Source organism: Polypterus senegalus, chromosome 13 (genome assembly GCF_016835505.1).
Source record: "Polypterus senegalus isolate Bchr_013 chromosome 13, ASM1683550v1, whole genome shotgun sequence".
Lineage (NCBI taxonomy): Eukaryota > Metazoa > Chordata > Cladistia > Polypteriformes > Polypteridae > Polypterus > Polypterus senegalus.
In genome coordinates this window covers 160,721,990-160,746,352 of record NC_053166.1, presented here as the reverse complement: position 1 = coordinate 160,746,352, position 24,363 = coordinate 160,721,990, and the positions used below count along the sequence as shown (strand labels likewise).

The 24,363-nt window shown below is 49.0% G+C and overlaps 1 protein-coding gene across 1 annotated transcript in view; it reads left to right on the top strand.

Annotated features, from left to right (window-relative positions):
- The window catches only part of xylt1 (xylosyltransferase I), an 85,852-nt gene that overhangs the window by 17,524 nt on the left and 43,965 nt on the right, over positions 1-24,363 (top strand). The window contains exon 2 of the mRNA XM_039775914.1: positions 23,057-23,651. Coding sequence (XP_039631848.1) covers positions 23,057-23,651 — 595 coding nt within the window. The remainder of the gene's footprint in view (positions 1-23,056; positions 23,652-24,363) is intronic.

Below are 24,363 nucleotides of genomic sequence, written 5' to 3'. Positions count from 1 at the left end.
GCAAGGCAGTGATGGCCACTCTGAGTGACGTCATTTGTTCCTATGCGATGTACACCCACCTCCTGTCTCCTGTGTACTGCCTGTGAAAGGCGCTATATAAGCTCCATCTTGTGCTTGGATATGAAAGTGTTCAGTCAGTCAAAGTCTGTGATTGGGTTTGCTGTGAAGATTTCACATAAGACAAGGCGCTATATAAGGCTGGCTGTACAAAGTCTGATTGTGAAAGGTACCACCGTGGGGCAGACTGACGGGTGGTCCTGGAGTTGGTGGGCAGATCAAGGCAGAGACCGTGAAGCAGCAGAGAGCGGAGAGGATGCCACACAGTCCATATAGTGCCTTTCACCCAATAATAATAATAATCTTCTTTTTCTTTTGGCTGCCCACTAACCCTAACCTGTCATCTTTTCCCATAATAATATAATAATGATGATGATATTAATAATAATAATAATAATACATTTTATTTATATAGCGCACAGAGCTGCTCGGTCTGAGATGCTTTTTCCTAAAATTCCTCGGGGGTCTCAGCTCCGACTCATTTGTTCCTGATCCTCACAACACTTCTTCTGCCCCCTCTAAGTTTTTACTTTGACTATGCGGGCCACTGTCTGGGTTATTTGGTAGGCTTGGAGACCACCATGTTGTCCTTCAGTCCATCAGTCCCGGTGGTCCTCAAGTGCTGCCCACTCTGGTCTCCAGGTCAGCGTCTCGCTCAGGTGGCCACCAGCCAAGTCAGACGCTCAGTCCAGCACGGCCACCAGCGGGAGCCGTTTGGGTTGGGGGGTCTCGAACAAGCGCGCCGTCCACCCTCCTTTGAGTGACAGAGTTGGATATTTTTTGTGGTCCGAGTCTTCTCCATTGTCTCAGGTGGTCCCGTCCTGCCCCACTGCTTCAGGTTACTTTGTGCGCCCTGTGGTTTTCGGACCCTTTCAGTTGTTTTCATTTTTTTTTTTTTTTTTACCAAAGGTTCCTTGGGATGGGTGGGTTTTCTGGGTAAGATTTCAGTCCGTGTTGCATGTCCTGCAGACTCCCAAACACTTTGAAGTTGACTCTGATCTTCACCGATGTATGCGTCCTCTTCGGATGTGTGGTGACACTACAGGATGCGAGGGCCACAGTGGGCTTCTTTTTTTAACCTGCCTAAAGGCTGGTCTGAGGTCACCGGCCTGACAAAGAGGGGCCGCCGTGTTTCCTGCTAGGAAATGACAGCCTGAAAGATTCTTATGTGTACAAAGTGTGCGTGTGTCGAGAAGATGGGGGAGATAAAGACTCCAGGCATCCCAGTGGGCCGAGCTTCGCTTTATCTTACGGACGGCCGCTTGTGGTATCCCGTGACACGCGCACGCACTTCCTCGTTGCTGGGCCTGCACACTTGTGCTAAAGTCACGTCCTTCGTGTGAAGCTTTAACTTCCTTTTGCAATGATTCTGCGTTTTTTTATTTGTGGAGGCCCCGAGACCCTCCCCATGCGGCTGCCCTGAAGTCTGATCCTGTCTGCCATTTTCTGAACTTGACGTCCCAACCGTGCTGTGGGCTGGGAGTTCTGGGGAGGCTGATCCTGTTATCTTAACTGCCATCCTGCACTTTCCAGTTTTTGACTGATCCTGTAAGAGCTAAGCCCGCTGCCGCTTTCCCACATGGAGTCTGAGCCTGTCATCTTCAGTTTGGTCTCACGGTTTAATAAACGTAACTCCTCTCGCTCTCATGGAGTCTGAGCCGTCAAAATGCGAATGTGCTTCAGGTCTCCCACATGGAGTCTGATCCTGTCATCTTAAATACGGAGTCCCAATTTAGTCTTTATGGGCTTATCTCCTCAACGGGTTCTGTCATCTTAAAGAACTTCCTGCGCTTTTCTGTTTCTAGAATTTAACATCTTTCATTTTCTGACATGGAGGCTGATCCTGTCACCAGAAATGCAGTCTTTGTTTTATGATTAAGGGCCGAAATATCTGCTTCTTTTTTTGATGGATGTCTGACCCTCTCATCTTATATACCGCCTATCACTTTTTTTGTTTTTAAGGCTTGACTTCTTGTAGTTTTTCCTGCTGTAGTCTGATCCTGTAAGCTTTATGTACGCTGCAGTTTTAACTCGGGGACTCGGGGAAACTGATTTTATTTTAAACATTTCCTTAATGCATTCTTGCAGTTTTATATCCTTGGGCCGGATGGTCCACCGCTTTACCCCTGGGAGACTGATCTTGTCATTTTAAATGCTGGCCTGCGCTTTTCATCATTTTAGGGCTAAACTTCAATCACTTATGACTCAGGGTGCCTGATCTGGTCATCTTCAGTACGATTTTACAGATTGACAGCCGTCAGTTTTGTTACTGAGAGTCTGATCCTGACATCTTACTCGCTTCGCTTCTTTAGTTTTGCCTCGTGGACCCTGACCTGTCGAGATCTGAATGTGCCGCATCGCTGCGACATGGAGGCTGATCCTGTCACCAGAAATGCAGTCTTCATTTTATAATTAAGGACTGAAATATCTGCTTCTCTGCGGTGGACTGGCGCCCTGCCCGGGGTTTGTTTCCTGCCTTGCGCTCTGTGCTGGCTGGTATTGACTCCAGCAGACCCCCGTGACCCTGTAGTTCGGATATAGCAGGTTGGATACTGGATGGATGGAATATCTGCTTCTTTTTAAAGCGGATGTCTGATCCTATCATGTTATGAACTGCTCATCAGTTTTTTCTCTTTTTAAGGCTTGACTTCTCATAGTTTTGCCTGCTGTTGTCTGATCCTGTAAGCTTTATGTACGCTGCACCTTTATTCGGGGCAATATTAAATTTAAATATTAAGTCTGGCACTTTGTTATATTTGGGCTGCATGGCCCACCGCTTTACCCCTGGGAGACCGATGTTTTTATTTTAAATGCTGGCCTGCACTTTTCATGTTTTTAGGGCTTAACGTCTGTCACTTATGACTCAGGGTGCCTGATCTGGTCATCTTCAGTACGATTTTACAGTCTGACAGCCCACAGTTTTGTTACTGAGAGTCTGATCCTGACATCTTACTCACTGGCCTGTGCTCTTCTGATTTTTGTAGTTTGGCTTCTTTAGTTTTGTCTCGTGGACCCTGACCTGTCGAGACCTGAATGTGCCACATCGCTGCGACATGGAGGCTGATCCTGTCATCAGAAATGCAGTCTTTGTTTTATAATTAGGGGCTGAGATATCTGCTTCTTTTTAAAACAGATGTCTGATCCCATCATCTTATGAACTGCTCATCATTTTTTTTTTTTTTAAGACTTGACTTCTCATAGTTTTGCCTGCTGTTGTCTGATCCTGTAAGCTTAATGTACGCTGCAACTTTTATTAAAATTAAACTTAAATATTAAGTCTGGCACTTTGTTATCTTTGGGCTTCATGGCCCACCGCTTTACCCCTGGGAGACCGATGTTGTCATTTTAAATGCTGGCCTGCACTTTCATGTTTTTAGGGCTAAACTTTAATCACTTGTGACTCAGGGTGCCTGATCTTGTCATCTTCAGTACGATTTTACAGTCTGACAGCCCAAAACTGTCTTTCTGACAGCCCACAGTTTTGTTACTGAGAGTCTGATCCTGACATCTTACTCACTGGCCTGTGCTCTTCTGATTTTTGCAGTTTGACTTCTTTAGTTTTGCCTCGTGCACCCTGACCTGTCGAGTCCTGAATGTGCCGCATCGCTGCGACATGGAGGCTGATCCTGTCACCTTACAGTTTAATGCCGGACTCTCCACAGCCTTTTTATAAGGAGTTCTGGTTGTGTCATCGTAAATGCACTCTTAACAGACCTGAAACTCGGAGCTTAACTCCCCACAGTTTTATTACTCGGAGTCTGGTCATGTTATCTTAAATACTGCCTGGCATTTTTCTATTTTTATAGTGTGGTGTCTCATTTTTGTCTCAAGTGAACTGGTCCCGCATGATCTGTGTCTGCAGCAGCTTAACCACATGGAAAAAGATTTTTATCATTTTAAATGCAGTGTCTTGCAGTTTTATATTTGAGGCTGTGGCTATTCTTAGCTTCCTGACACGGTGGCTGATCCTGTCATTTTTAATTGCTGTCCTGCGCTTTTCATGTTTTTAGGGCTTTACTCCCTTCATTTATGACTCACAGTGGCTGATGTTTGTCATCTTGAAGATGGCCCTACACACGGAAATAGATTTTTGTCATCCTACATGTAGTTTGGTAATTGAATATCTTCGAGCTTGACGCCTAACAGCTTTATCACCGGGAGGCTGATCCTGCCATTATAAATGCTGTCCTGCACGTTTTTCTCTTTTCACGGCTTGATTTCCCTCAGTTTTGACCAAACTGTTCCTGATCCTCTTACTGCGTGATAGTATTGTATTTTAGGAAGTGACGCCCCCTTAAAGGTGTGTTCCTGTAAGTCTGATCTTGCCGTCTTAAACCCTGGCCTGCGCGTTACTGTTTTTGGAGATGGACTTCTTTAGGTTTGCCTCATGTGAGCTAATCCATCGAGATCCAAAAGTGCTGGTGAACTACCACATAGAGTCTGATGCACATCCCACAGTATGATATTGTAGGGCTTGGACTTTCACAATTGATGATTCAGGGTGCCTGATCCTGTCATCTTAACTAAGATGATTCAACATTATATTTTAGGAATTGACACCTCTCTATTTCTGTTACAGTAAGTCTGATCCTGCCATCTTAGATACTGGCCTGTGATTTTTCTCTTTTTGGGGTTTGACATCTTTAGTTTTTAGACTGATCCTGTCATCTTAAATCTCTTCTGACAGTTTGATATTTTAGAGCTTGAGTTGCCACCGCTAGTTATTGGTTGCCCAATCCCATTTTAAACTCTATCCTGGCCTTTTCAGAATTGGACTCCTTTAGTTTTGACCATACGACGCCTGATCCTGTCATTTCTAACTCCAGTCTGTCAGTTTTATGTTTCAGGCCTTGCCTGTCCTCATCTTTAGCACGTGGAGACTGACCTCGTTAGCATTTTTAGAATTGAATTCCCTTAGTTCTCCCTCACGTAGATTGGACCTTCCTGGTCCCTGATGTCTTCAGATTTCCTTCTGTGGTCCTGGCAGTGTCAGATCTCGGTGTCCAGCAGCCTGAACTTACGTTTTGCCTTTTGTGATGCTGACTGAGCCTTACAGATCTCACCACCTTTGGCTTTCCTGGCGTCCCTCCCATAAGTGCACGTCTTCATTTAGCTCGATCCATGCGACCTGAATGTGTTTCTGAAAGCTTGACTTCGCCAGTTTTGCCTCACAGCGACCGATCCTGTAAGTTCTAAGTATTCTGCAGCCTAACCACACGGAGTCTGAACCTGTCATCTTCTGTGCCGTCCGGTGCTTTTCCGTTTTTTAAGGTTTGACACCCTTCAGTTTTTTGCTCTTTGAGTCTTTTCATATCACTTGTTCCTTCCTCATCTTCCTACTTGGCCCAAACCGGCACTGTCTGTCCATCCTGACTGATATCATCACTCTTAAGTTTTGCCTTTTTGGTTTGACCCTTCCACACATCACCATCTTGCAGATTCCAGCTCCAGTCTGTCAGGTCAGATTATCCTGATCCTGTCTGCCTAAATGCATTGTGGGACTTGAACCCCTTCAGCTCTGTCACTCGGAGTCTGATCCTGTTGGATTTTGCCTCTTGAAATCTGCCCATCTTGCTCCGTATGGTCCTCTGGTGAACTTTAAAACAAGGCCCATCCTGGCAGAGCACCATGGTCTTCTTATTCGGCCATTAGCATCTTGAAGTTCTAACAACATGGTGGACTTGCCCCCTGATGCAATTAAAGGCCTGTATCCTCCATGGGTCTTTATAGCGCCTTTTAGAAGTATTAGAAAGGATAGGCAGCACCTGCCGGGCCCTCCTGACAATCCCCTTGTTGGAGACGTTGTGTGCCGAGCTTATCGCCTTCAGTTTGTAAAGCCAATGGCTGTCCAGCAGTACACACTGAGCCACACAGTGCGTGAGGGTCCATGGTGGGGTGTGGCAGGTGCTTCCTTTCTACACTTTTTATTTCTTATGAAATCTCCTAAGCTCGCCGCCCGAGGCCTTCTCAATAATGCAAGTCACCTGTCATCAGTAGACCGTTGGGGAGGAAGGTTTTTAGAGAAGTCTGCAGGATTTGACTTTCAGCACTGCAGGGCACATCCTGCTGAACGTGTCAGCGTCTCTCAGTCGCGTTTTAATGTCAGAGGTGATGGAAACGCGAGTCCCACCAACCTCCCCTCAGAGCAGCGTGTCAAGGGGCACACGACGCAACAAAGAGGGGCTCACCATTTCACATGACAGTGACACGGCGACGCTCCCTGCTTGAGCCACGGCCCCCGCCAACGCAAACCCCGGCACCACTTCTTAGCTAAGTCTGACTGGTCTTCCAGAAACTTCCGTGGTCAGGTCATGTGATTTCCTCAGAGGCTCTAGACGGCTGACGCTGTGACACTTACTGTGGCTGCCGATTCTCACTACTCGTTTTCTGAAAGCAGTTGATCGCGGTTTCTTGAATGTTTTTGGCATGGTGGGTGATGTTAATGAGTTTTAAACTGACAGAGCTGGCATAGCATGGAAAGTGGGATGTACCCCCAATAAATCATACGTGCTTCTAATCATCCCTAAACCTCTTACATTAAAATGAAGCAAATGACAGGCACTGAGCTGATCCTGTGGTCCCCAATTCATTGAAGGGTGGGCTGTTAATGGTGGGGTTGGGCTGTTAATTAAACGGAGCTTAAAAACAACAGAATGGAGCTGAGCAGAACTATGATGGGGGGAGAGCAAGGAGGTCAAACCCCCAAACCCTAAAGACTTGCTCTCTGTGACTCTTACTTTGAAATGCAGCAAACTCAAGAAGTCGAGCTGATCTGGCAGTCTTGAATTGAAATGGGGGGCAGCGTGTTAATGAGCATATTTAAAAAAAAAAAAAAGATGTTAAATCAAGTGAAAAACAGAATGAAACGGAGAAGAACTCTGAACTATGATGGGGAGGGGGTGGGGGTCTCAAATTCCCCAACACATATTACTTCCCTCTCTAACTGTCCCTATGACTCTTATTTTGAAATGGAGCAAACTAAAGAAGTGGAGTTGATCTTGTGGTCTAGCATTGAATCAGGTGGTGGGGGTGTTGCTGTTCATAATCATATATAAACAGTGTAATAAGTGGAGACCAGAGACGCGGAAAGGTTTGGGGCAGCCACCCGTTTATTACGGTTTCCCGGCTGCAAAAGTCGTTGAGGCATTGCAATAGTAGTTTACAACACAGAGTCCAAAACAGAACTGCCTGCCTAAGCCAAGGCAGTGAGCTTTATAGCACAGAGGGCGGAAATGATGTCGTCCTCTGGGCCGGAACTGGAAGTGACATCATCCTTGGGGCCGGAACCGGAAGTGACCTCATTCTTGGGGCCGGAACCGAAGTGATGTGTCCTTCCTGGAAATGGCGGTTCCTGGTGGGATTTCCCGGGTAAGACCTGCAGAGAACTCAGAAAGAGCGTCAGTGCACCCCGCCCCCCCCTGGGCAGATGTATAAACAATATTTCCTAAGCCCTTCAGCTGCTTCCCATGCACACGTGTGTGACAACAGTCTGAGCCTAAATGAAGTGGACAACAGAATAGAGATGAGGAGATCTAAAACAGGGAGGGGGTCACAGGGCCAAACCCCCCCCAGCATTCCAACTACAACTTACACAAGATTCTAACCATTCCCCCTGACTCTTATTTTGAAATGGAGCAAATGAAAGAGGTCACGGTAGTGTTGCACTCCTGAATTTGAACAGGCTGAGCTTAAATAAAGCAGAAAATAGAATTGGGCAGAGCAGGTCTATTAGGGGGGCTTGGGGGGAGTCAAAACCCGCTATATCCTTTAACAACCCCCAACATAGCACACTTGTTCTCTAATTATCTTATATTGAAATGGCGCAAACCAAAGCAGTCAAGCTGAAGTTGATGTCTAGAGTATGTGGGGACGGTGGGGGTGGTGTAAATGATTATATTTAACCAGACAGAGCCCCCCACAATCCCTCAACACCTAATCCTGTACACGAGTCTAGCCATCCCCTTGACTTTTATATTGAAATGGAGCAAAAGTTGAGCGGACCCCGTGGTCCTGATTTTAAGTGTGTATCAGGGGTGGGTGGGCAGTAAATGATCAAATTTAACCTTAAATAAAGTGGGAAATAGAATGGAGCTGAGGAGACCCCATGGGTCACGCCGCCCCCTTGCTTCTAAGCAACTCTTACTTTGAAATGGAGCAAACTAGCAAAGTTGAGCTGAATGGCCACGCACCTAACCCAGCATTCATACTTGCTTCTGAGCAACTCTTACTTTGAAATGGAGTCCACATAAGAAGTTGTGCTAATCTTGAATTTAATTCTGGGGGAAGGGGGTAAAAGGCTATGCCCCTCCAGCATTCCTACTTGCTTTTAAGTGACTCTTACTTTGAAATGGAGCCAACTAAAAAAGTTGTGCTGATCCTGAATTTATTTGGGTGGTAATGGCCAATGAATGTCCTACTTGCTCTCTAACTGTCCCATCACCTGTAGCACTAAAACGGAGCAAATTAAAGAAGTTGAATTCAGTAAGTCATGAATTTAATGGGGTTGGGGGGGGCAATAATGAGCATATTTAAGCAAAAAGAGTAGGCCCCTGACAGGCGGGGGGGGTCAGGGTTACACTGGTATGGACGTCAGGGTCAGGCTATTATCCATCGTACGTTTGCATTTTCAGCACTTGGCCCCCCAGGAGAAGCCCGCCGCTCCATTTCCGTGTCCAGCGGCTGCCGTCTCCTCGCCTGCTGTGAGCGGCTTTGTAATTTTGGTTTAATCAAAAAGAAAAAAAAAAAAGCTTGAAAGTTGTGCTTTCCCCATCTTGTTCCTGCTTCTGATATAATTAATCTCCGTAGCCCCCCGCTAAATTGATATTTCAGCGCTGATAGCTCCTTTCTGCCAGCTTGCCGTGTTGCCGCTGCTTTAATTACTTTTTTTTCGTCCTTTTTTTTTTTTTTATTTTAGCACCGATTAAGGTCTGGCTGAGTGGTGACGGCGCTGGCCTCGTGGCTTCAAGGTTACGGTTTAATGTGTGCGCCGCACATGGACCGCCGGAGGGGTCTGAGCCCCGGGGGAGTTTAGCAGGTAATGAGCTGTGTGGGCGGAGTCAGCTGAGGCTTACTAGGGTTCAAACCGGTGACAGGCAGGGAAGTCGTAACAACACTTGGGAGTGGGTTGGGTGGCCAGTGGTGAGACAGACCCCCCCAAAGTGTTGAAACTTGAAAATGGGGGTCCATGCTTGGCTTGTGAGATTCTGTATCCCATTCAGAGCATTGTGGGACCCCCAGGGCCTGTGAGTATTGAACTGACTGCACACCTATGTAACCCCCTTTAACTGTTCTGGACTCACAAAGCACCTTGGGATGGTGTTTCCTGTGGAAAGGCGCTATATAACACCTAGAATCAGATTCAAAGGGATGTTTGTTTTAAAGCAGGCCTGAGACCCTCACTGTCTAAACGCAGCACTTCAGTGTGAAGCCCACTGTCACCTCATTGCTTAATCACAGCGTCGTCGTGTGACACGGGAGGTCTGCGTTTAGCGAGACCCCCACATCTGTGTGGAGGGCAGGAATGGGAGTGGCACAGGAGTTCGGTGGCTTGTGGCAAATTTTATTAAGGCTGCAAAGAGACGGTCCGTTTAGGTGGTCCGGTTTGCAGCCGCGTGGTGTTTACACAGCTGCCCTGGACGAGGTGGATGTCGGGTGGTCTGGTGGGTGATCGGCTGGGTTTGCCTAAAGAGAGTTAATGTGTGCTTGTGGGTGTCTGTCATATTTTTTTAGTTCCATTGTGACCTGTCCCCCTTTTTCTCTTTGGTCCATTTAGGGGCCCAGACTCGGGTTTGAGACCCTTGGATCTTTCCAGTCTTGTCAGATCTCGTGTTGTGCTGCTCTTGGGGCTCCCAGTCTTCCCTTTCTAGTCAGTGGAGTTCCTTGCTGAGGCCCCTCCATGCCTGATCTTTGACCCTCCGCCATGCTGTTCTCCTAAAGCGTGAACGCTTTTTCTTTTCTCTCTTTTTTCTTTTTCTTTTTCCCCCCTTTGCTTTCTTTTCTGTCTGGCTGCTGCTTTTTTCCACGAGCTCGCCGGGTGCTGAGTTTGCATTGTGGTGGGCTGTGGGGGGAGGGGTGTCTCCCTTCTGGTTCCTCTCTCTCTCTTTCTCTCTCCCTCCCTCTCTCTCTCTTTGTTTTTTTTTTTTTCGCCGGGGGTTCCTCTTCTCCATTGTGCCAGCCCAGCCGCAGGACTCGCCTGTGAAAAGAGCGCAGAAAGCGTGAATAGGGAGCTCCCTTGCGTCACACTTTGGCTTGGCTTTCCCGTTCTTTGGGCGGCGTTTTTGGTTGGCGGCTCAGCTAAGCCCGCGGCCCGCCTGGCCTGAACCTTCTGCTTTTGGCTTCATGGGCAGGATGCTGTCCGTGGTGCACATGAGCCCTTCAACGTGGCAGTAGATCCATGTAGTCTCTGAGTCGGAGGACAGTGTGGCGCTGCTTAATAAAGATGGCTGCTCCTGTCATTTGGGACTTTAAGAGGGGTCATTGGTTCAGTGCACACCTCTTAAATGGCCCAGGGACAAAAGACACAGACAGACAGAGAGAAAGAAAGAAAGAAATGAGACAGACAGACAGACAGACAAGCAGGACATCCAAAAAGAAAGAAAAAACAAGAGGAGTGAGAAAAGTGGAAGAAGACAGAAAAGGGAAAAGAAGAGCAGGTCAAAGACAGAGAATGAGAGAACATGGGCATGGGTGGCACGGTGGCACAGGTGGAGTCCAATCAGGAAGGAGAATTAAAGCCAACAGGAGGACAATGGGAAGTGCAGCATTGAAGGGTCCGAGTGCTGCTGGAATCGAGAGACTTCATGTTTTAATTTTCAATGGATTTGCAAACCTTTCTGAAAATATTCTGTCACTTTGTCCTGATGGGCTATTGAGTGCGGATTATGGGCAAACTGGCCAAGTTGCCCATTTAAAATGAAATCCAGAACTCAATAAAGTGTGCAGAAAGTGAAAGGGTCTCAAGCCCTTCTGTGTCCGCTGTACGTATGCATGTATAAAATGTACCGGACCCCTTGGACTCCCCTTGATGTCGGCCACATATGTAAAATTAAGAAACAAAGAGGAATGTGTGTAAATGAGCAAAAAAACTGAGAAAAAAGGAAAGATGAGAGGCGCAAACAGCAAGAGAATGAGGGGAAGCTTGAGCACAGCAGAAGACAAATAAAAAGTCAAATGCGTAACGAAGAAAATAACAAAAAGGACAGGGAAGAAGTGGGTTATAGGAAAATACGCAAGTGGGAGACACAGAAGAAGAGAAAATGGAAGAGGTGTCTGTGGGGGCTGAGGAAAATCTGAATGAAAACCAAAAGGAACAAAGAGGAGTGAGAGAAGGGGCACAGATACACAAAATAAAAGGGGACGGGGAACGGTGAGCCTCAGTGAGAGAAGGATGAGGACAGAGAGTTAGAGGAGTAAAAGAGAAAGAAAAGAAAAGAAATAAATGAATGAGGGCAGTTCAGCGTTTAGCTCTGCTGCCCCCACTGGTCCCCCCACTGCCTTCAAACCTCAGGCCAGATGCTTGTCCAAGTGGACTCTGCATGTTCTCCCGGTGTCTTTGTGGGGTTTTTCCTCTGGTTTTCCTACCATATCCTCAAAAAGACACAGGTTAGGATAACTGGCAGATCTAAATTGGCTGAATTTGGTGGGTGTGTATGAGTGTGAGTATGGATATGTGCAAGTGTGGGTGTGTGTATGTGTTTGTGTGTGGTTTGGGTGGGAGTGAGTGTGTGTGAGTGTAACTATGGGTGTGGGTGGGAGTGAGTGTGCAAGTGTGGTGTGGGTGTGTGTGTGAGTGTATGGGAGTGTGTGTGAGTGTGACTATGGGTGTGGGTGGGAGTGAGTGTGCAAGTGTGGTGTGTGTGTGTGTGAGTGTGACTATGGGTAAGAGTGTGTGTGAGGGTGTGTATGGGTGTGGGTGGTAGTGAGTGTGCAAGTGTGGTGTGTGTGTGTGTGTGAGTGTGTGTAGACTGGGCCCCAAGCAGCCTTGAACTGGCCGAAGTGGCTTTGCAAATGTTGTCACAAATGAATGAAAAGAATGAACGAGCAAGCAAACAAACTTTTAGAATGGAAACCTGAAGATAAACAGAAAGAATTGAGAAGAAAAAAAAAAAGATGTGAATGAGGGATAAACAAGGCAAAACAAAAAGAGGATTGAGAAAGGGAGAAAGAGGCCGACCAGTTGTGGAATAAGAGTGAGGGGGTGAGGGAGACAAACTGAACTGAAGAGGATGGACACGGGGAGCCTAAAATGAGAGGATGAGGAGAGGTTGACAGGAAAACAGAAGACTAGGAAGGATGAAAAGAGAAAAGGGGGCCACAAAATGAGGTTGGAGAAAATGAGGAAGGGGAACAAGGAATCGACCGGCAATTGGAGGCGCGCTTTGCTCGGCACCCCCTGTCTGTTAGCAGGTGAGGTGAGTTGTTTGTCGAGAGGAGAGGTGTGTGTACAAAGGAGAGATCAAAGCTGAAGAGAGGAAGGCGCCACTCACCTGAGACCGGGCAGAGGAAGCGGAGTGTTGTGGTTGGGGGATTCGCGCGTACACAGAGTGATCTCCCCGGTGGGCGGATTGCTCCTCAGCTCCCAGCAGAATTCCTCGCCTGCTCCGCTATTTTTAGTTGGGGAAAATGACGCCTGTGGATTTTTTTTTTTTCCGTTTCCCCTCCCCGCCTACCACCTGTGGTTTTTTTGAAGCAACATGGACCCTTCTGTCAATCCTCGCTTAATTATCCTGTCAACAAAGCTTAGAGATAATTAAAATGTCACTGGGGATCCCCAGGTCATAAGGCCACGGTGTGAGGGGGCTTTGGTCGCTTTGCCAGCCTTTGCTCCCTGTGCCTTCTGGGACAAGCGCTGGTCAACCCGGCAGCCAGTTACCCACCAAGCCACACTACCCTTCCGCTTGAGCAACAATCTGTCTTGGCACCAGCCTGGGCATGGAGTGCAGGTGCATTTTGACCAGTCTGAGTGTTCCAGCCGGATGTTTTCTTTTTCCTCCAAACCTGAGGGAAAGATCAGCAAGTAAACAGGAAGTTCCTGCCAGCGAGTCCAGCCTTGCACGATTCCCCCATCCCACCCCCCTTCTTCTCCTTGGGGACTTGGTAGTGAGATTGTAGCGGTGAGAAGACCCTGTTTGGTGACATCATGGATGTCCCCACTTCATTCCACCCCACCCCCTGTCCTGGGACACACTGAGAGGCTCCTCCCTCACCTGACTATCACAACCCTGCCACTGTATCTCCCATCACTGGGCACCGGGCACTAGGTCCCCCCTTTATTTGGCAGTCCCCCCCCATTGTATCTCTCTAATCCCTGCCCCACCACACTGTGCAGTGCAGTCATTTTTAAAATTAGGCCTGCAGCTCCAAGCCAGATCTTGAAGTACAAGCAGAGATATTTTGGGACTGCAGAACTATGGGCTGAAAGTGACCGAGGTGACCCCTCAACAGTCTGAATAATGCCCACCTCTGAACAGATCAAATAATTTTCAGCCAGACATTTAAATTAGACCTCCTCATCTGAAGGGGCGTTCAAAAGCAAACAGAGCTTTTATTTTATATAGCGCCTTTCTGCGTCCATAACAGCTGTTGGGGAGTGCAGGGGGGTCAAGCGATTTGCTCAGGGTCACACACAGCAGACATGGAGTGGAAATTGAGCTCATGTCCTCGTGGCTTAGTGACCAGTCCAGTGGTCATGCTGCCTGTGTTTGTGTCTCTTCATGAGCATCCAGTCGTGGGCTCGAACCTCAATATAGCGCCTTCTGTATACTGAAACAAATCTGCCTCTTCTGGATTCTTGCATTTTTAATATAGCGCCTTTGACCAGCTCAAACAAGAGGCTGTGCATTAAACAAGAGTTGCTCAGTGCCACAGTGCTTCAGATTTTTGTGTGGCTCTTCCTGCCCAGTAGGTGGCGCTACTCAGAGCCTCACAGATTTAGATTTTAATTTTACTCAGGATGCCCACAGGGATTACTACTGAGGGCCACTACTGAGGGCCACATTAATCATCATTGTTGTACTGCTCTTACTGTCCAGTAGGTGGCGCTACTCCAAGCAGCATGTTTTACATTTTTTTTAATCTAGATGTCCACATGGGGTGCTATTCAGCATCACATTACATTAGATTTTTGTGCAGCTCTTATTGTCCAGTAGGTGGCGCTACTTAAACCTGCACCATTTTTGATTTCAATTCTTCTCTGGATGTCTACCGTGGGTTCTATTCAGGACCATATTATCTGAGGTTTTTCTGCAGCTCCTACTGTCCAACTGATGGTGCTGGTCAGATCCTCACCTCTTCAGAATTAGGCATTGTTGTTACTATCCTGTAGGTGGCACCTCCCTGTGCTGAAAGAAATTTGCCTCTTCTGGTTGCTTGCTTTTTTTTATATAGCGCCTTTGACCAATTGAACAGGCTGTCCATTAAACAAGAGTGGTTCAGTGCCACACTGCTTCAGAGTTTTGAGTTGCTCTAACTGTCCAGTAGGTGGCGCTGCACTATTTCAGATTTAATTTCTACTCCACCCCGGATGCTATTGAGGGCCACAGTATGTTAGTTATTTGTGCAGCTCTTACTGTCCAGTAGGTGGAGCCACTCAAACCCACACCATTTTCGATTTAATTTCTGCTCTGGATGTCTACCGGGGGTGCTATTCAGGACCATATTATCTGAGGTTTTTCTGCAGCTCCTACTGTCCAACTGATGGTGCTGGTCAGATCCTCACCTCTTCAGAATTAGGCATTGTTGTTACTATCCTGTAGGTGGCACCTCCCTGTGCTGAAAGAAATTTGCCTCTTCTGGTTGCTTGCTTTTTTTTATATAGCGCCTTTGACCAATTGAACAGGCTGTCCATTAAACAAGAGTGGTTCAGTGCCACACTGCTTCAGAGTTTTGAGTTGCTCTAACTGTCCAGTAGGTGGCGCTGCACTATTTCAGATTTAATTTCTACTCCACCCCAGATGCTATTGAGGGCCACAGTATGTTAGTTATTTGTGCAGCTCTTACTGTCCAGTAGGTGGAGCCACTCAAACCCACACCATTTTCGATTTAATTTCTGCTCTGGATGTCTACCGGGGGTGCTATTCAGGACCACAGTGCTTGAGATTTTTGTGCAGCTTTTATTGTCCAATAGGTGGTGCTGGTCAGGACCTCACACCTTCACAGTTAGGTGTTGCTCTAATTAGGTGGCGCCTTCTGTATGCCTAAATTGCCTCTTCTGTTTGCTAGAGATTTTAATATAGCGCCTTGGACCCTGTAAAACAAGAGGCCATTCCAAAACCAAGCTGGCTTAGTCTCCTATACAGTGTCTTTCAAAATAAAGGTGCCTGGTCCCTGTAAAGCCTGCTTGGAGGATTCCCCTCACTAACGAGTTGATTAACGTCTTCCCAGGGTTGTCATTCCAAACTGGGGGCCCCCGGAGTGAGACAAGCGAGCGCGCGGCTGCTTCTTCAGCGCACATCTGTCTGGCCGTGGGATCTTTGCCAGCATCTGCCAGGGCAGCTCCTCCGCTTTGGGTTTTGGGTGTTGCTAGTTATTTTGAGAGAATGCCGGGAGGGGGGCTAGTGGTGGGGAGGGATTTGCTGTCGGACCCTCAGGCTGCAGAAGATCGAACAGCTGGTCGCTAAGGAAGCACATTTGCACATCTTCGGTGGGTAAAATGAGAAGACAGGGAGCAGTTCCGCTCTTTAATCAGTTCTCACAGGCCTAAACGCACTGTCAGCGCCCATTTAAATTACAGGGCATAGCAGCGCCTGCCGTCTGGGCCCGCTGCCTCGCCTGGCATTCGGGGACGCTCGTCTCAGTACGTCACATTTACTAATGGAGTCTATCATCTTGCGATCCCCTAAGACCCTTTACAAGGAGAACTTGCTGCGTTGCGGGATGTGGAGATGGGGACTGGGCATATTCTGTGGAGACACCCACCATGGCTCCTGGTGCTTGGAGACACCTGGTGAGGTAGCTGGGGAGTCAGTTTGGATGTTCCGCTCAGGGCAGGCAGCCCCCCTGTGAAGAGATGGAGGTCTCATGTTGTTAAGGATTCTGCTATTTTAACATTGCTAGTAATGTTCAGGTGTTACCCTCCCTCTCCAGAAGAGGGAGCTGCTCACAGCATTCATTTGTCCAGCGTGATGGACTCTTCATGGCCACACGACCTCCGGGATGAGGCCATTCACTGATAGGCTTCTCTGATTCTGCGCTGCCCCATGTTTTAGCACATCTACTGTAATAGGAGGAGATGTTGAGGGTCCCGGCTACCTGAGGTTTGGGCACTGCCTACTGGACACGGGTCTTCTTCTGATGCCAATGTCTTGATTAAAGCTCCACAATGAAACACGGCGCTAGGTGCCCGTTAGTTGCTCAAGACCAACACCCAATAACCCTAATCGGCCTGCACTAGTTGTCCAGTGTGGGGGCTGCTCAGGACCACACATCTCTGACCGTCCAGTACGGGGTGCTCTTCAAGGCCACACTCTCACAATTTTAATTTTCCCTTTTGAAGGGTCAAGTAAAGGGGGCTATTCAGGGGTACACTGCTAGAGATTTAAGGGCTGTCATCGGGTGTCATGTTGTTTCAGAGTCGAGTACTGCTCAGGCTGTCCAGTAGGGGGGGATGTGAAGAACCAACCACCCCAAATTAAAGCCAGGCTCTGGCCGGGTGTTGGCCAGGTCCACCCATCATCAGAGCGAGGGGCTCCTCTGGCTCCCCATTAAACTGGGCTCGTTCAGTGCTAGTACTGCATCAGATTTTTGTGCAGATTTTCTGCCCAGTAGGTGACGTTGCTCTAAGCCACACCATTTTAAATTAAGTTTTGACCACGGGTGTCCAGTTTACTCTTCAGGTTTGTTTGTGCAGTTCTTAATCTCCAGTAGGTGGCACTACTCAAGGCCACACTATTTTATATGTTGTTGCTACAAGGTGGTGCCCCTCAGAACCACATTACTTAGAAATGTTTGGGCAGCTATTACATTCCAATAGGTGGTGCGGGCCAAATCCACCCAGCTGCAGAATGAGGGGCTGCCCAGTAGGTAGCGCTACTTAAGACTACTATTTTAAAATAAAAACGTCCACCAGGGGGTGCTACTTAAAGCTGCACTATTTTTGATTTCATTTCTACTGTAGCTGTTCAGGACCACCGTACTTGAGATTTCTGTGCAGCTGCCGCTGTCCAAAAATTGGCGCTGGTCAGAACCTCTCACCTTCACTGTTAGGTGTTGCTCTAACTGTCCAGTAGGTGGCACCTTCTGTAGGCTAGCATGTTTAATATAGCGCCTTGGACCTGATGAAACAAGAGGCCGATCCACAGGACATTCAGCTGCCACCAGTCTCGGGTGCGATTCACAAGCTGACACTGTCCCCAATTTAGTGTCTCTCTGAATAAAGACGCCTGACCCCCCCGTACAAACAGCATGGAGGATTACGTACTGCCCAGTAGGTGGCACTGGTCTGGACCACACACGTAAAGAGTTAGATGTTGCTCTGAATGCCCACCAAAGGTGTTATTTGGCTTCAGACTAATTCCAATTTTTGTGTGGCCCAAGACCACACTAACTGATTGTATTTCTGCTCTGAATGTCCACCGGGGGGGCTACTCAAGACCCCATGATTTTAGATTTATTTTCTGCTGTGTATTTCCTCTAAAAAGTCGCACTATTTTTGATTTAATTTCTGCTCCACTAGAGGGTGCTACTCAAAGCCACAGTGTTTGTAGATGTCCACTAGGGGGGGCTATTCTGGACCACCCTGCTGCAGACTTCACGGCTATTCTGACTGTTCCTCAGGGTCACACTACTTCACACTGCAGCGCTGCATTCTTGTGACCGGCCATTAGGGGGTGATGCTGAGAGCCCCTTAGCTCATGTTAAAGTGCCAGTCTGGCTGTCCAGTAGGGGCACCTTTTGACCCCCTTAGGTTAAACGTTGAACCCGCATCTCGGAGACCTTGCCGGTACAGGCAGTTCAAAGTGATTGCGTTTCATTTGTATTTTTATTTTATTCTATTTTGCGATATGCTGACTCGCTCGGGGGCAGCTTCCTCATTTGTGGAGGCGTCGCCCCGTTCGGCACCCGCTCGGCACTATTCTACTCCGCTGTGTCAGCGGCACATATGACTGGCAATTTCCAGACATCGACGTCTTTTTCACTGTTTTGCCTGTTTCTTCAGTTTCGGGAAGTGGAGCCCACGCCAAGGGGACGCCCCGTTGTGCCCTTTCATCAGCCCTCTTTTTCTTACATGACTGTCGTGATTTGGCGGCAGAACCCGTCACATTTTTAAATTTGCTGTGCCAAGGAGATGCTTGTTAGTGCCAGTTTGAGACCCCTCATCAACGTTGGCATCCCCCTAATCATCAATCAGGAGGGCACCTGGTGAGCATAGCTGGGTGGTGCCATCCATGCATGACAATTATGGGGTTTAAATCCCCCCACCCCCACCATGACAGTGGGTGTAATTTGCATTTTTCCCAGCATGCACCAGCATTTATTACAGTAACCCTGACCTCAGGCACCACTTCCCAAAAATTGCTGGCAGCTTCCCTGTTATGGCACAGACATGTCATGCTACTGAATGTGTGGTGGTCCTTATGTAATCCCCCCCAAACTTCACATCAGAGCAGCCCACCTGGATGACCCCAGGAGGACCCACACTTGGTGGTCCTCTTACACTTTGAAGGTTTTGTTTTGTAGACGTGTTGGGGAGGGGAATTGTGGGACCAGCCCTTAGGGGGGCTGTTGGAGAAAATAAATTTGGACTGTCAAGGATTAGGAGCGGCCCCCCTTGGCTGAGGGGGTTGTGGGCTCCCCCCCTTGCCTTTGTGTTTTTCTTGACACAAACAGCAAGCAGAGGGCATCTTCACCCCCTCAGTCTCTTCACTGTTGGCATGTTACGAAGCCCCTGGAGTCACACACACCCCCCACCATCCCTCCCCACCATTTGTCCTTCAGTTCCCTTTGGGCCGTCATCTTGGTCCGCTGGTCCACCAATGGCTGAGCGCCGCGGCCTTTTGTTTTAGTTCCTATTGTCCTTTACACCTCTTATGTGTGTGGGGGTAAGTCGCCAGAATGGCAGGACCCCCTCACATGGGCCGCTATGCCCACCCCCACCTGCTGTGAACCAGCCCTGGCCCCTCCAGCGGCCGAAACAAGGCAGCTCTTTGAGCCTCTCACGCACACGCCCCGGCGCATCGGCTGTGTGACTCGCATACCGGAGTGGGGCCGCATTGTGCAGTTGGGGGCGGCGCATCCAGACCCGGGAGGGGGTCTGTGGGAAAAGAGCGGCTGGAAGAGGAGTGAGAGTGCCGGAGATGGGGGGCACTAGCAGGACATCACGACAACTGGGAGGGAGAGAGACAGACAGTGGAACTGCAGGTCACAAGGTGGAAAGAATGAACCGGTAGCATCAAGCTGGCAAAGGTGGCATGTCTCAGGGATTTAAGGACAACTGGGAGGTGGGATGCCCCAGTGTTTGAGAAAAGAGACATGACCAAGACAGAAAGTGGACCCGGGGGGCTGCTTGTCGCAAGGTGGAAAGAATGAGCTGGGAAATCGGTGTCACAACGTAGAAGACGGGGTGTCCCAGTGACAGAAAGGACAGCTGGAAAGTCAGGGGTCACAAAGTTAAGGATGAACAACTGGGGGCAGCTTGTCACAAAGGGGAGCAGATGATCTGGGAAGTCAGGGGTCACAATGTAGGAGGGGACAACCGGGGGGAGGGGATCCCCAGGATTTGAGAGGACACCTAGACAGTCCCGGTGTCACAAAGTGAGAAGAAGTGTGTCGATAAACGGGAGCTGGGGGGTCCCATTGTGATGAAAATGACAATGGGGACAGAAGAGGACAACTGGGAGGCCATGAGTCTCAAGTGTAGGAGAACCAGACTAGGACATAAAGTGTCACCAAATGGGAGATGACAAGCAGTGCCTGAGGGTTTGGGTGGGGTTCAGAGGCAAACCGATAGGTCGGGGGTCAAGAAAGTGAAGTTCAAGGGTAGCTGGGAAGTCAGGGGTCACAAAGTCATGGATGATGAGGAGAAGGTTGAGGAGCCCAGTTATGCCCTACGGCAGGAAAGGACCACCCGTTGTTCCAGTGAATGAGGAAAGATCTGGGACCCCCACCGCCACCCTCACCCTGCCAACAAACCACATTCTAGTTTACTTCTGATGTCCCAAAATAGGAGACGACCAGTAGGATACACACAGTAAATTAGGAAGACAGGTGTCACAAATGGGAGAAAGTGGTGGCATGTCACAACATGGGAAGTCGGGGGACGCATAGTTGGGGGTGACAGAGAGATGGCCGGATGAATCAGCCACGCGGAGGACAATGTGGAGACGGGATGTCCCAGTGTGTGATAAAGAGAACTCTGGTGTTCCAATGCAGAAGATGACCGCTAATGTCCTTTAATGTCCTACGGGGGCTGAAGCAAATTAGTAAGGCAGGTGTGACAAAACTGCTAACGGAGCACCGGGAAGTGGCATGTCACAAAGCCATGGAGGACAACTGGCTGGTGGTAGAACTGAGTGAGGTGACAAGTAGCGCCCTGTACCAGGGGCGTGGCAGAGGCCAACTGGAAAGTCAGGGATCACAAAAGTGGGAAAAGGAACTTTGGGAGTTAGGAACAAACTGGGATGTCGGGTGTCCCAGTATGGGGGTAGGGAGGAAGGACTGGCAGGTGAAGGTGTCTCATTGGATTACTGGGATGCTATGTGACCACCGAACTGTGAGGCAAAGAGCCTCAGCAAGGAGAGGGGTGGTCCGGGAGGCCGGGGGTCCCCCATAAAGGAAGGATCACCAAGAGGCCATGGTAGCCCCTTAAAGGAAGGATCACTGATGGGTTGGGGGTCCTCATAAGGAAAGATCATTAGTTGGGTTGGGGGTCCCCTATAAGGAAGGATCACTGAGGGGTTGGGGGTCCCTCATAAGAAGGGATCACTGGTAAGGTTGGGGTCCTCTGGAATAGAGGATCACTTGGGATGCCATTGGGCTTCTGAAATACTTCAAAACGTAGGATTCCTTAGTTCAAAGTGGCAATACATGCTGAAACCACTAGGTGGCATCACCATGTGAAGAAGCCCCAGCTAACTGAGCATTTGATCTGCCAAATTTTCAGCAGCAGTTCCAGGCGGTGGAGGGGCTAAAGGGCAGCTATAGATGGTGGCCATGCTTGCTGTGTACAAGAACCTGGAGGCTGGCAGGGGTGGGTAGTCACATGAGAGTTCACGGCACTGAGCGAATATCTGAGCATCTGAGGAGGTCAGCTGGGGGACCACAAGGGGTTCAGTTCAAACCCCCGCCCCACATCATGCCACTGTGCGAACTCATAAGTTGTCTTCAAACATGTTGCCCCACTGAATACAAGTGGGGCTGGGTGAACCACAAAAGGCACTTTATTGGGTACAAATGGATGGAAGGACCGATTGGCCGGTGGCACGTTACTAAACTTAGGTCAGCTTTCTTCACGGACCAGAATTAAAATTGGGCTGATTCTGGAAAATGAATTGTAGAAACGGTATCAAAACGGAGGGGGAGACGTCCAGAGGAGGCAGGCGGCCATCAGAGTTGTGTGTGCCACTCGGATGCCAAGTGGTTTTTCAATGTGCTCTTTGTGGTGTGAGCTAGCACTCAACCATGTCTGCCTCCATGTTGGCACGTAGTTTATGAGACTAGGGAATTAGTGTTGCCAGAATGTGTGGGCACAGCAAGCCAGGGCGCCAACTGGCATGGCGACGTAGTTAGGCGGAAACTCCTGGCTGATGATGTCCAGTTCAAATTCAGCCTTTCTTGGTCACCTGCCAGTGTGCCCATTCTGTTTTTCCGGGGGTCACCATACTTAGAGTTTGAGATCCTAATAAGGAGCTCTGATGCCCCCGCCCTGTATGCTAGTTGACAATGCCCAGGCTCAGTCACAGTCCTGTCCAGTCTATTCATAGGTCCTCAGCCTGAGGATGTCGGCCAACAGGAGTTTCCTGCAGTGTGTTTGTCTCATACAGCATGTAATGTTGGTGATGCCCACCCCATGCAATGCCAACAGGGCCTAACTGTGGTGAAGGTGCTAAGCTGGCATCCACCACTGTTATTGGGTATGACTTCCCTTTCTGCAGATCACGGGTGACTGCTGCCATCTGTCTCAATTTCTGTGCCAGCACATGGTTGCTACCTGCTGACCTGGCATTTTGTGCCAGCAGTCCTCTTTGTCCTTTTTAATGGTTCCAAGGCCAAAAATGTCATTTGTGTCCCTGCTGCCTCCAGGCTCCAAAGCTGGGCTGGTGCCTGGGTGTAAGCAGGCATCATCATGGTGGCATTATGTTAGTCTTTTCTGACTGAAGCCAGGGTGCCAGGGCTACTTGCATCTGATTTCTGTCTGTCTACAGCAAAAGCAGTTGGCATGCGGGAGCAGGCACTGATCCTCTAGTCAGAGCTTTTGATTAATAATCAATGAAAGAGCCTTACCACAGAGGGGCACAGGATTGGTACTGTAGTGCAAATGGGCATCTAGGGGTCTGCCTCCAAAACTGACCTGCCTAACTACATCTTGGCACTCACTTGGCATTTCTCTGCTTTTACTTTACTTGTTGGCAAGTTCTATAAATCCATCAGCTCTGGGGCACTTCTGAATCCAGAGAATGGGCACACAGTGTGGTGCTTCAATCGTTGGCACAGATTTGGCATTCGTGTTATTCGAAATCATGTTTTTCACAATGGCACCAAACGAATGTCTAGATGTTCTTGTCACAGTACAGACACTCAGTGGAATGTTCTCAGAAGGCTGAATTCACATGGCACACAGTTGGCATCTCAGCCTGTATTTAAATGGCACAGTGGGGGCAGTTTAATATTCTGAATGTTGTGTTTATGGGGTACTGAACAGATATTTAAGTGGGCATGTGTTCCATAATCTCTGGCACAGATAAGTTCTTTAAGTATCCTGATTCCTGTCTCACCCATAGTGCCAGGTATAGGACCAGGTGCCCGCTGCCCGTAGTTAATTCTCACTCCTTTGCTCTCTTCTCAGGATGGCTACTACTCCCACAGGCCCAAGGAGAAGAAGATGCGCACTGACAGCAACAACGAGAATTCGGTGCCCAAGGACTTTGAGAACAGCGACAACAGCAACTTTGGTGCCCGCTCCCAGCCCCAGAAGTCACCCTCGAGCAAGCACAAGGAGCGGCTCCGGGAGAAGGCACAGGCAGAGGACAGCCTGATCCCGGCCAAGAGCTCCAACGAGGTCATCCAGTACGGCGAGCGGAAAAATGTGGTCCTGCGCCCCCCTGGGTGGAATGTCACTCACCATGAAGTCTCGGACAGCAGCAAAAGGGGTGCCAAGCAGCAGCAGCAACAGCAGCTGCAGCAGCATAGCCAAAAGCCTCAGCTGGTACACCAGAAACAGCCAGGGCGGCAGGCCAGGACAGAAGGAGTCCCATCTCCGACGGGCACCCACATCAGATATGAGCAGCCCCCCAAATGCGAGATCTCTGGCAAGGAGGCCATCTCGGCTTTGTCCCGTGCCAGGACCAAGGAGTGTCGCCAGCAGATTGCCGAGGTGTACTGCCAGCACAAGGAGGGACGTCTGATGCCAGACAAGGTGCCACGTCTGTGCCCTTTGGAAGGTGGGTAAACCGTTCATGGGCTGGAGATGTTGGGTGAAGACAGGGTGACCTCACTGGAGGGTGACAGCATTTGTGGTGTACCAGGGGATTGGCACTGGTGTGTTTTGGATTGCATTTTAAAATGTGTGTCTGCCAACGCATGGGTTTACATGGAGAGTGTGGCAGCGGTCATGTGGTCAGGAGGTCATCAGGCACGGGTACGCCATTTGTGTCCTTTGGGGCATGGAATGGAGGTGAAACGAGAAGGGGTGTGAGGACACTGGTATCAAAGTAGCACCTCAACATATTGAGTGACCTGGCTGGACATTGTGGGCCTGACCTAGGGACACAATGTAGGGTATTGACTTGGGCACAGGTGGCAGACTGGACTCTTCAATGTGATTCTGCGCTTAGACTGGAAACACACAGGAGGCTACTGGCATCCGGTTTGACCCAGTCAGGTCTCGAGGGCACATGGTGGTAAGTTGCCCAGTGGGTGAAATTCATAGGTCACCGTGGTTTGCCTGGTGATTTGGGTGCTGACTGTGGGCATCAAACTTGTCCCACTGTCCTCCTGTGAGAGAGGCTGCTGTTGGTCAACCCGAAACCTAGGTGGTCAGCTGGCATGGAGGTGGCATTGAGTTTGAATGCGGAGTCACTTGACTTGAGGTGGCTTGAGGATGCAGTGGACCTGAGGTGACACTGGGGACAAACTGGACCTCTTCATGAGGTG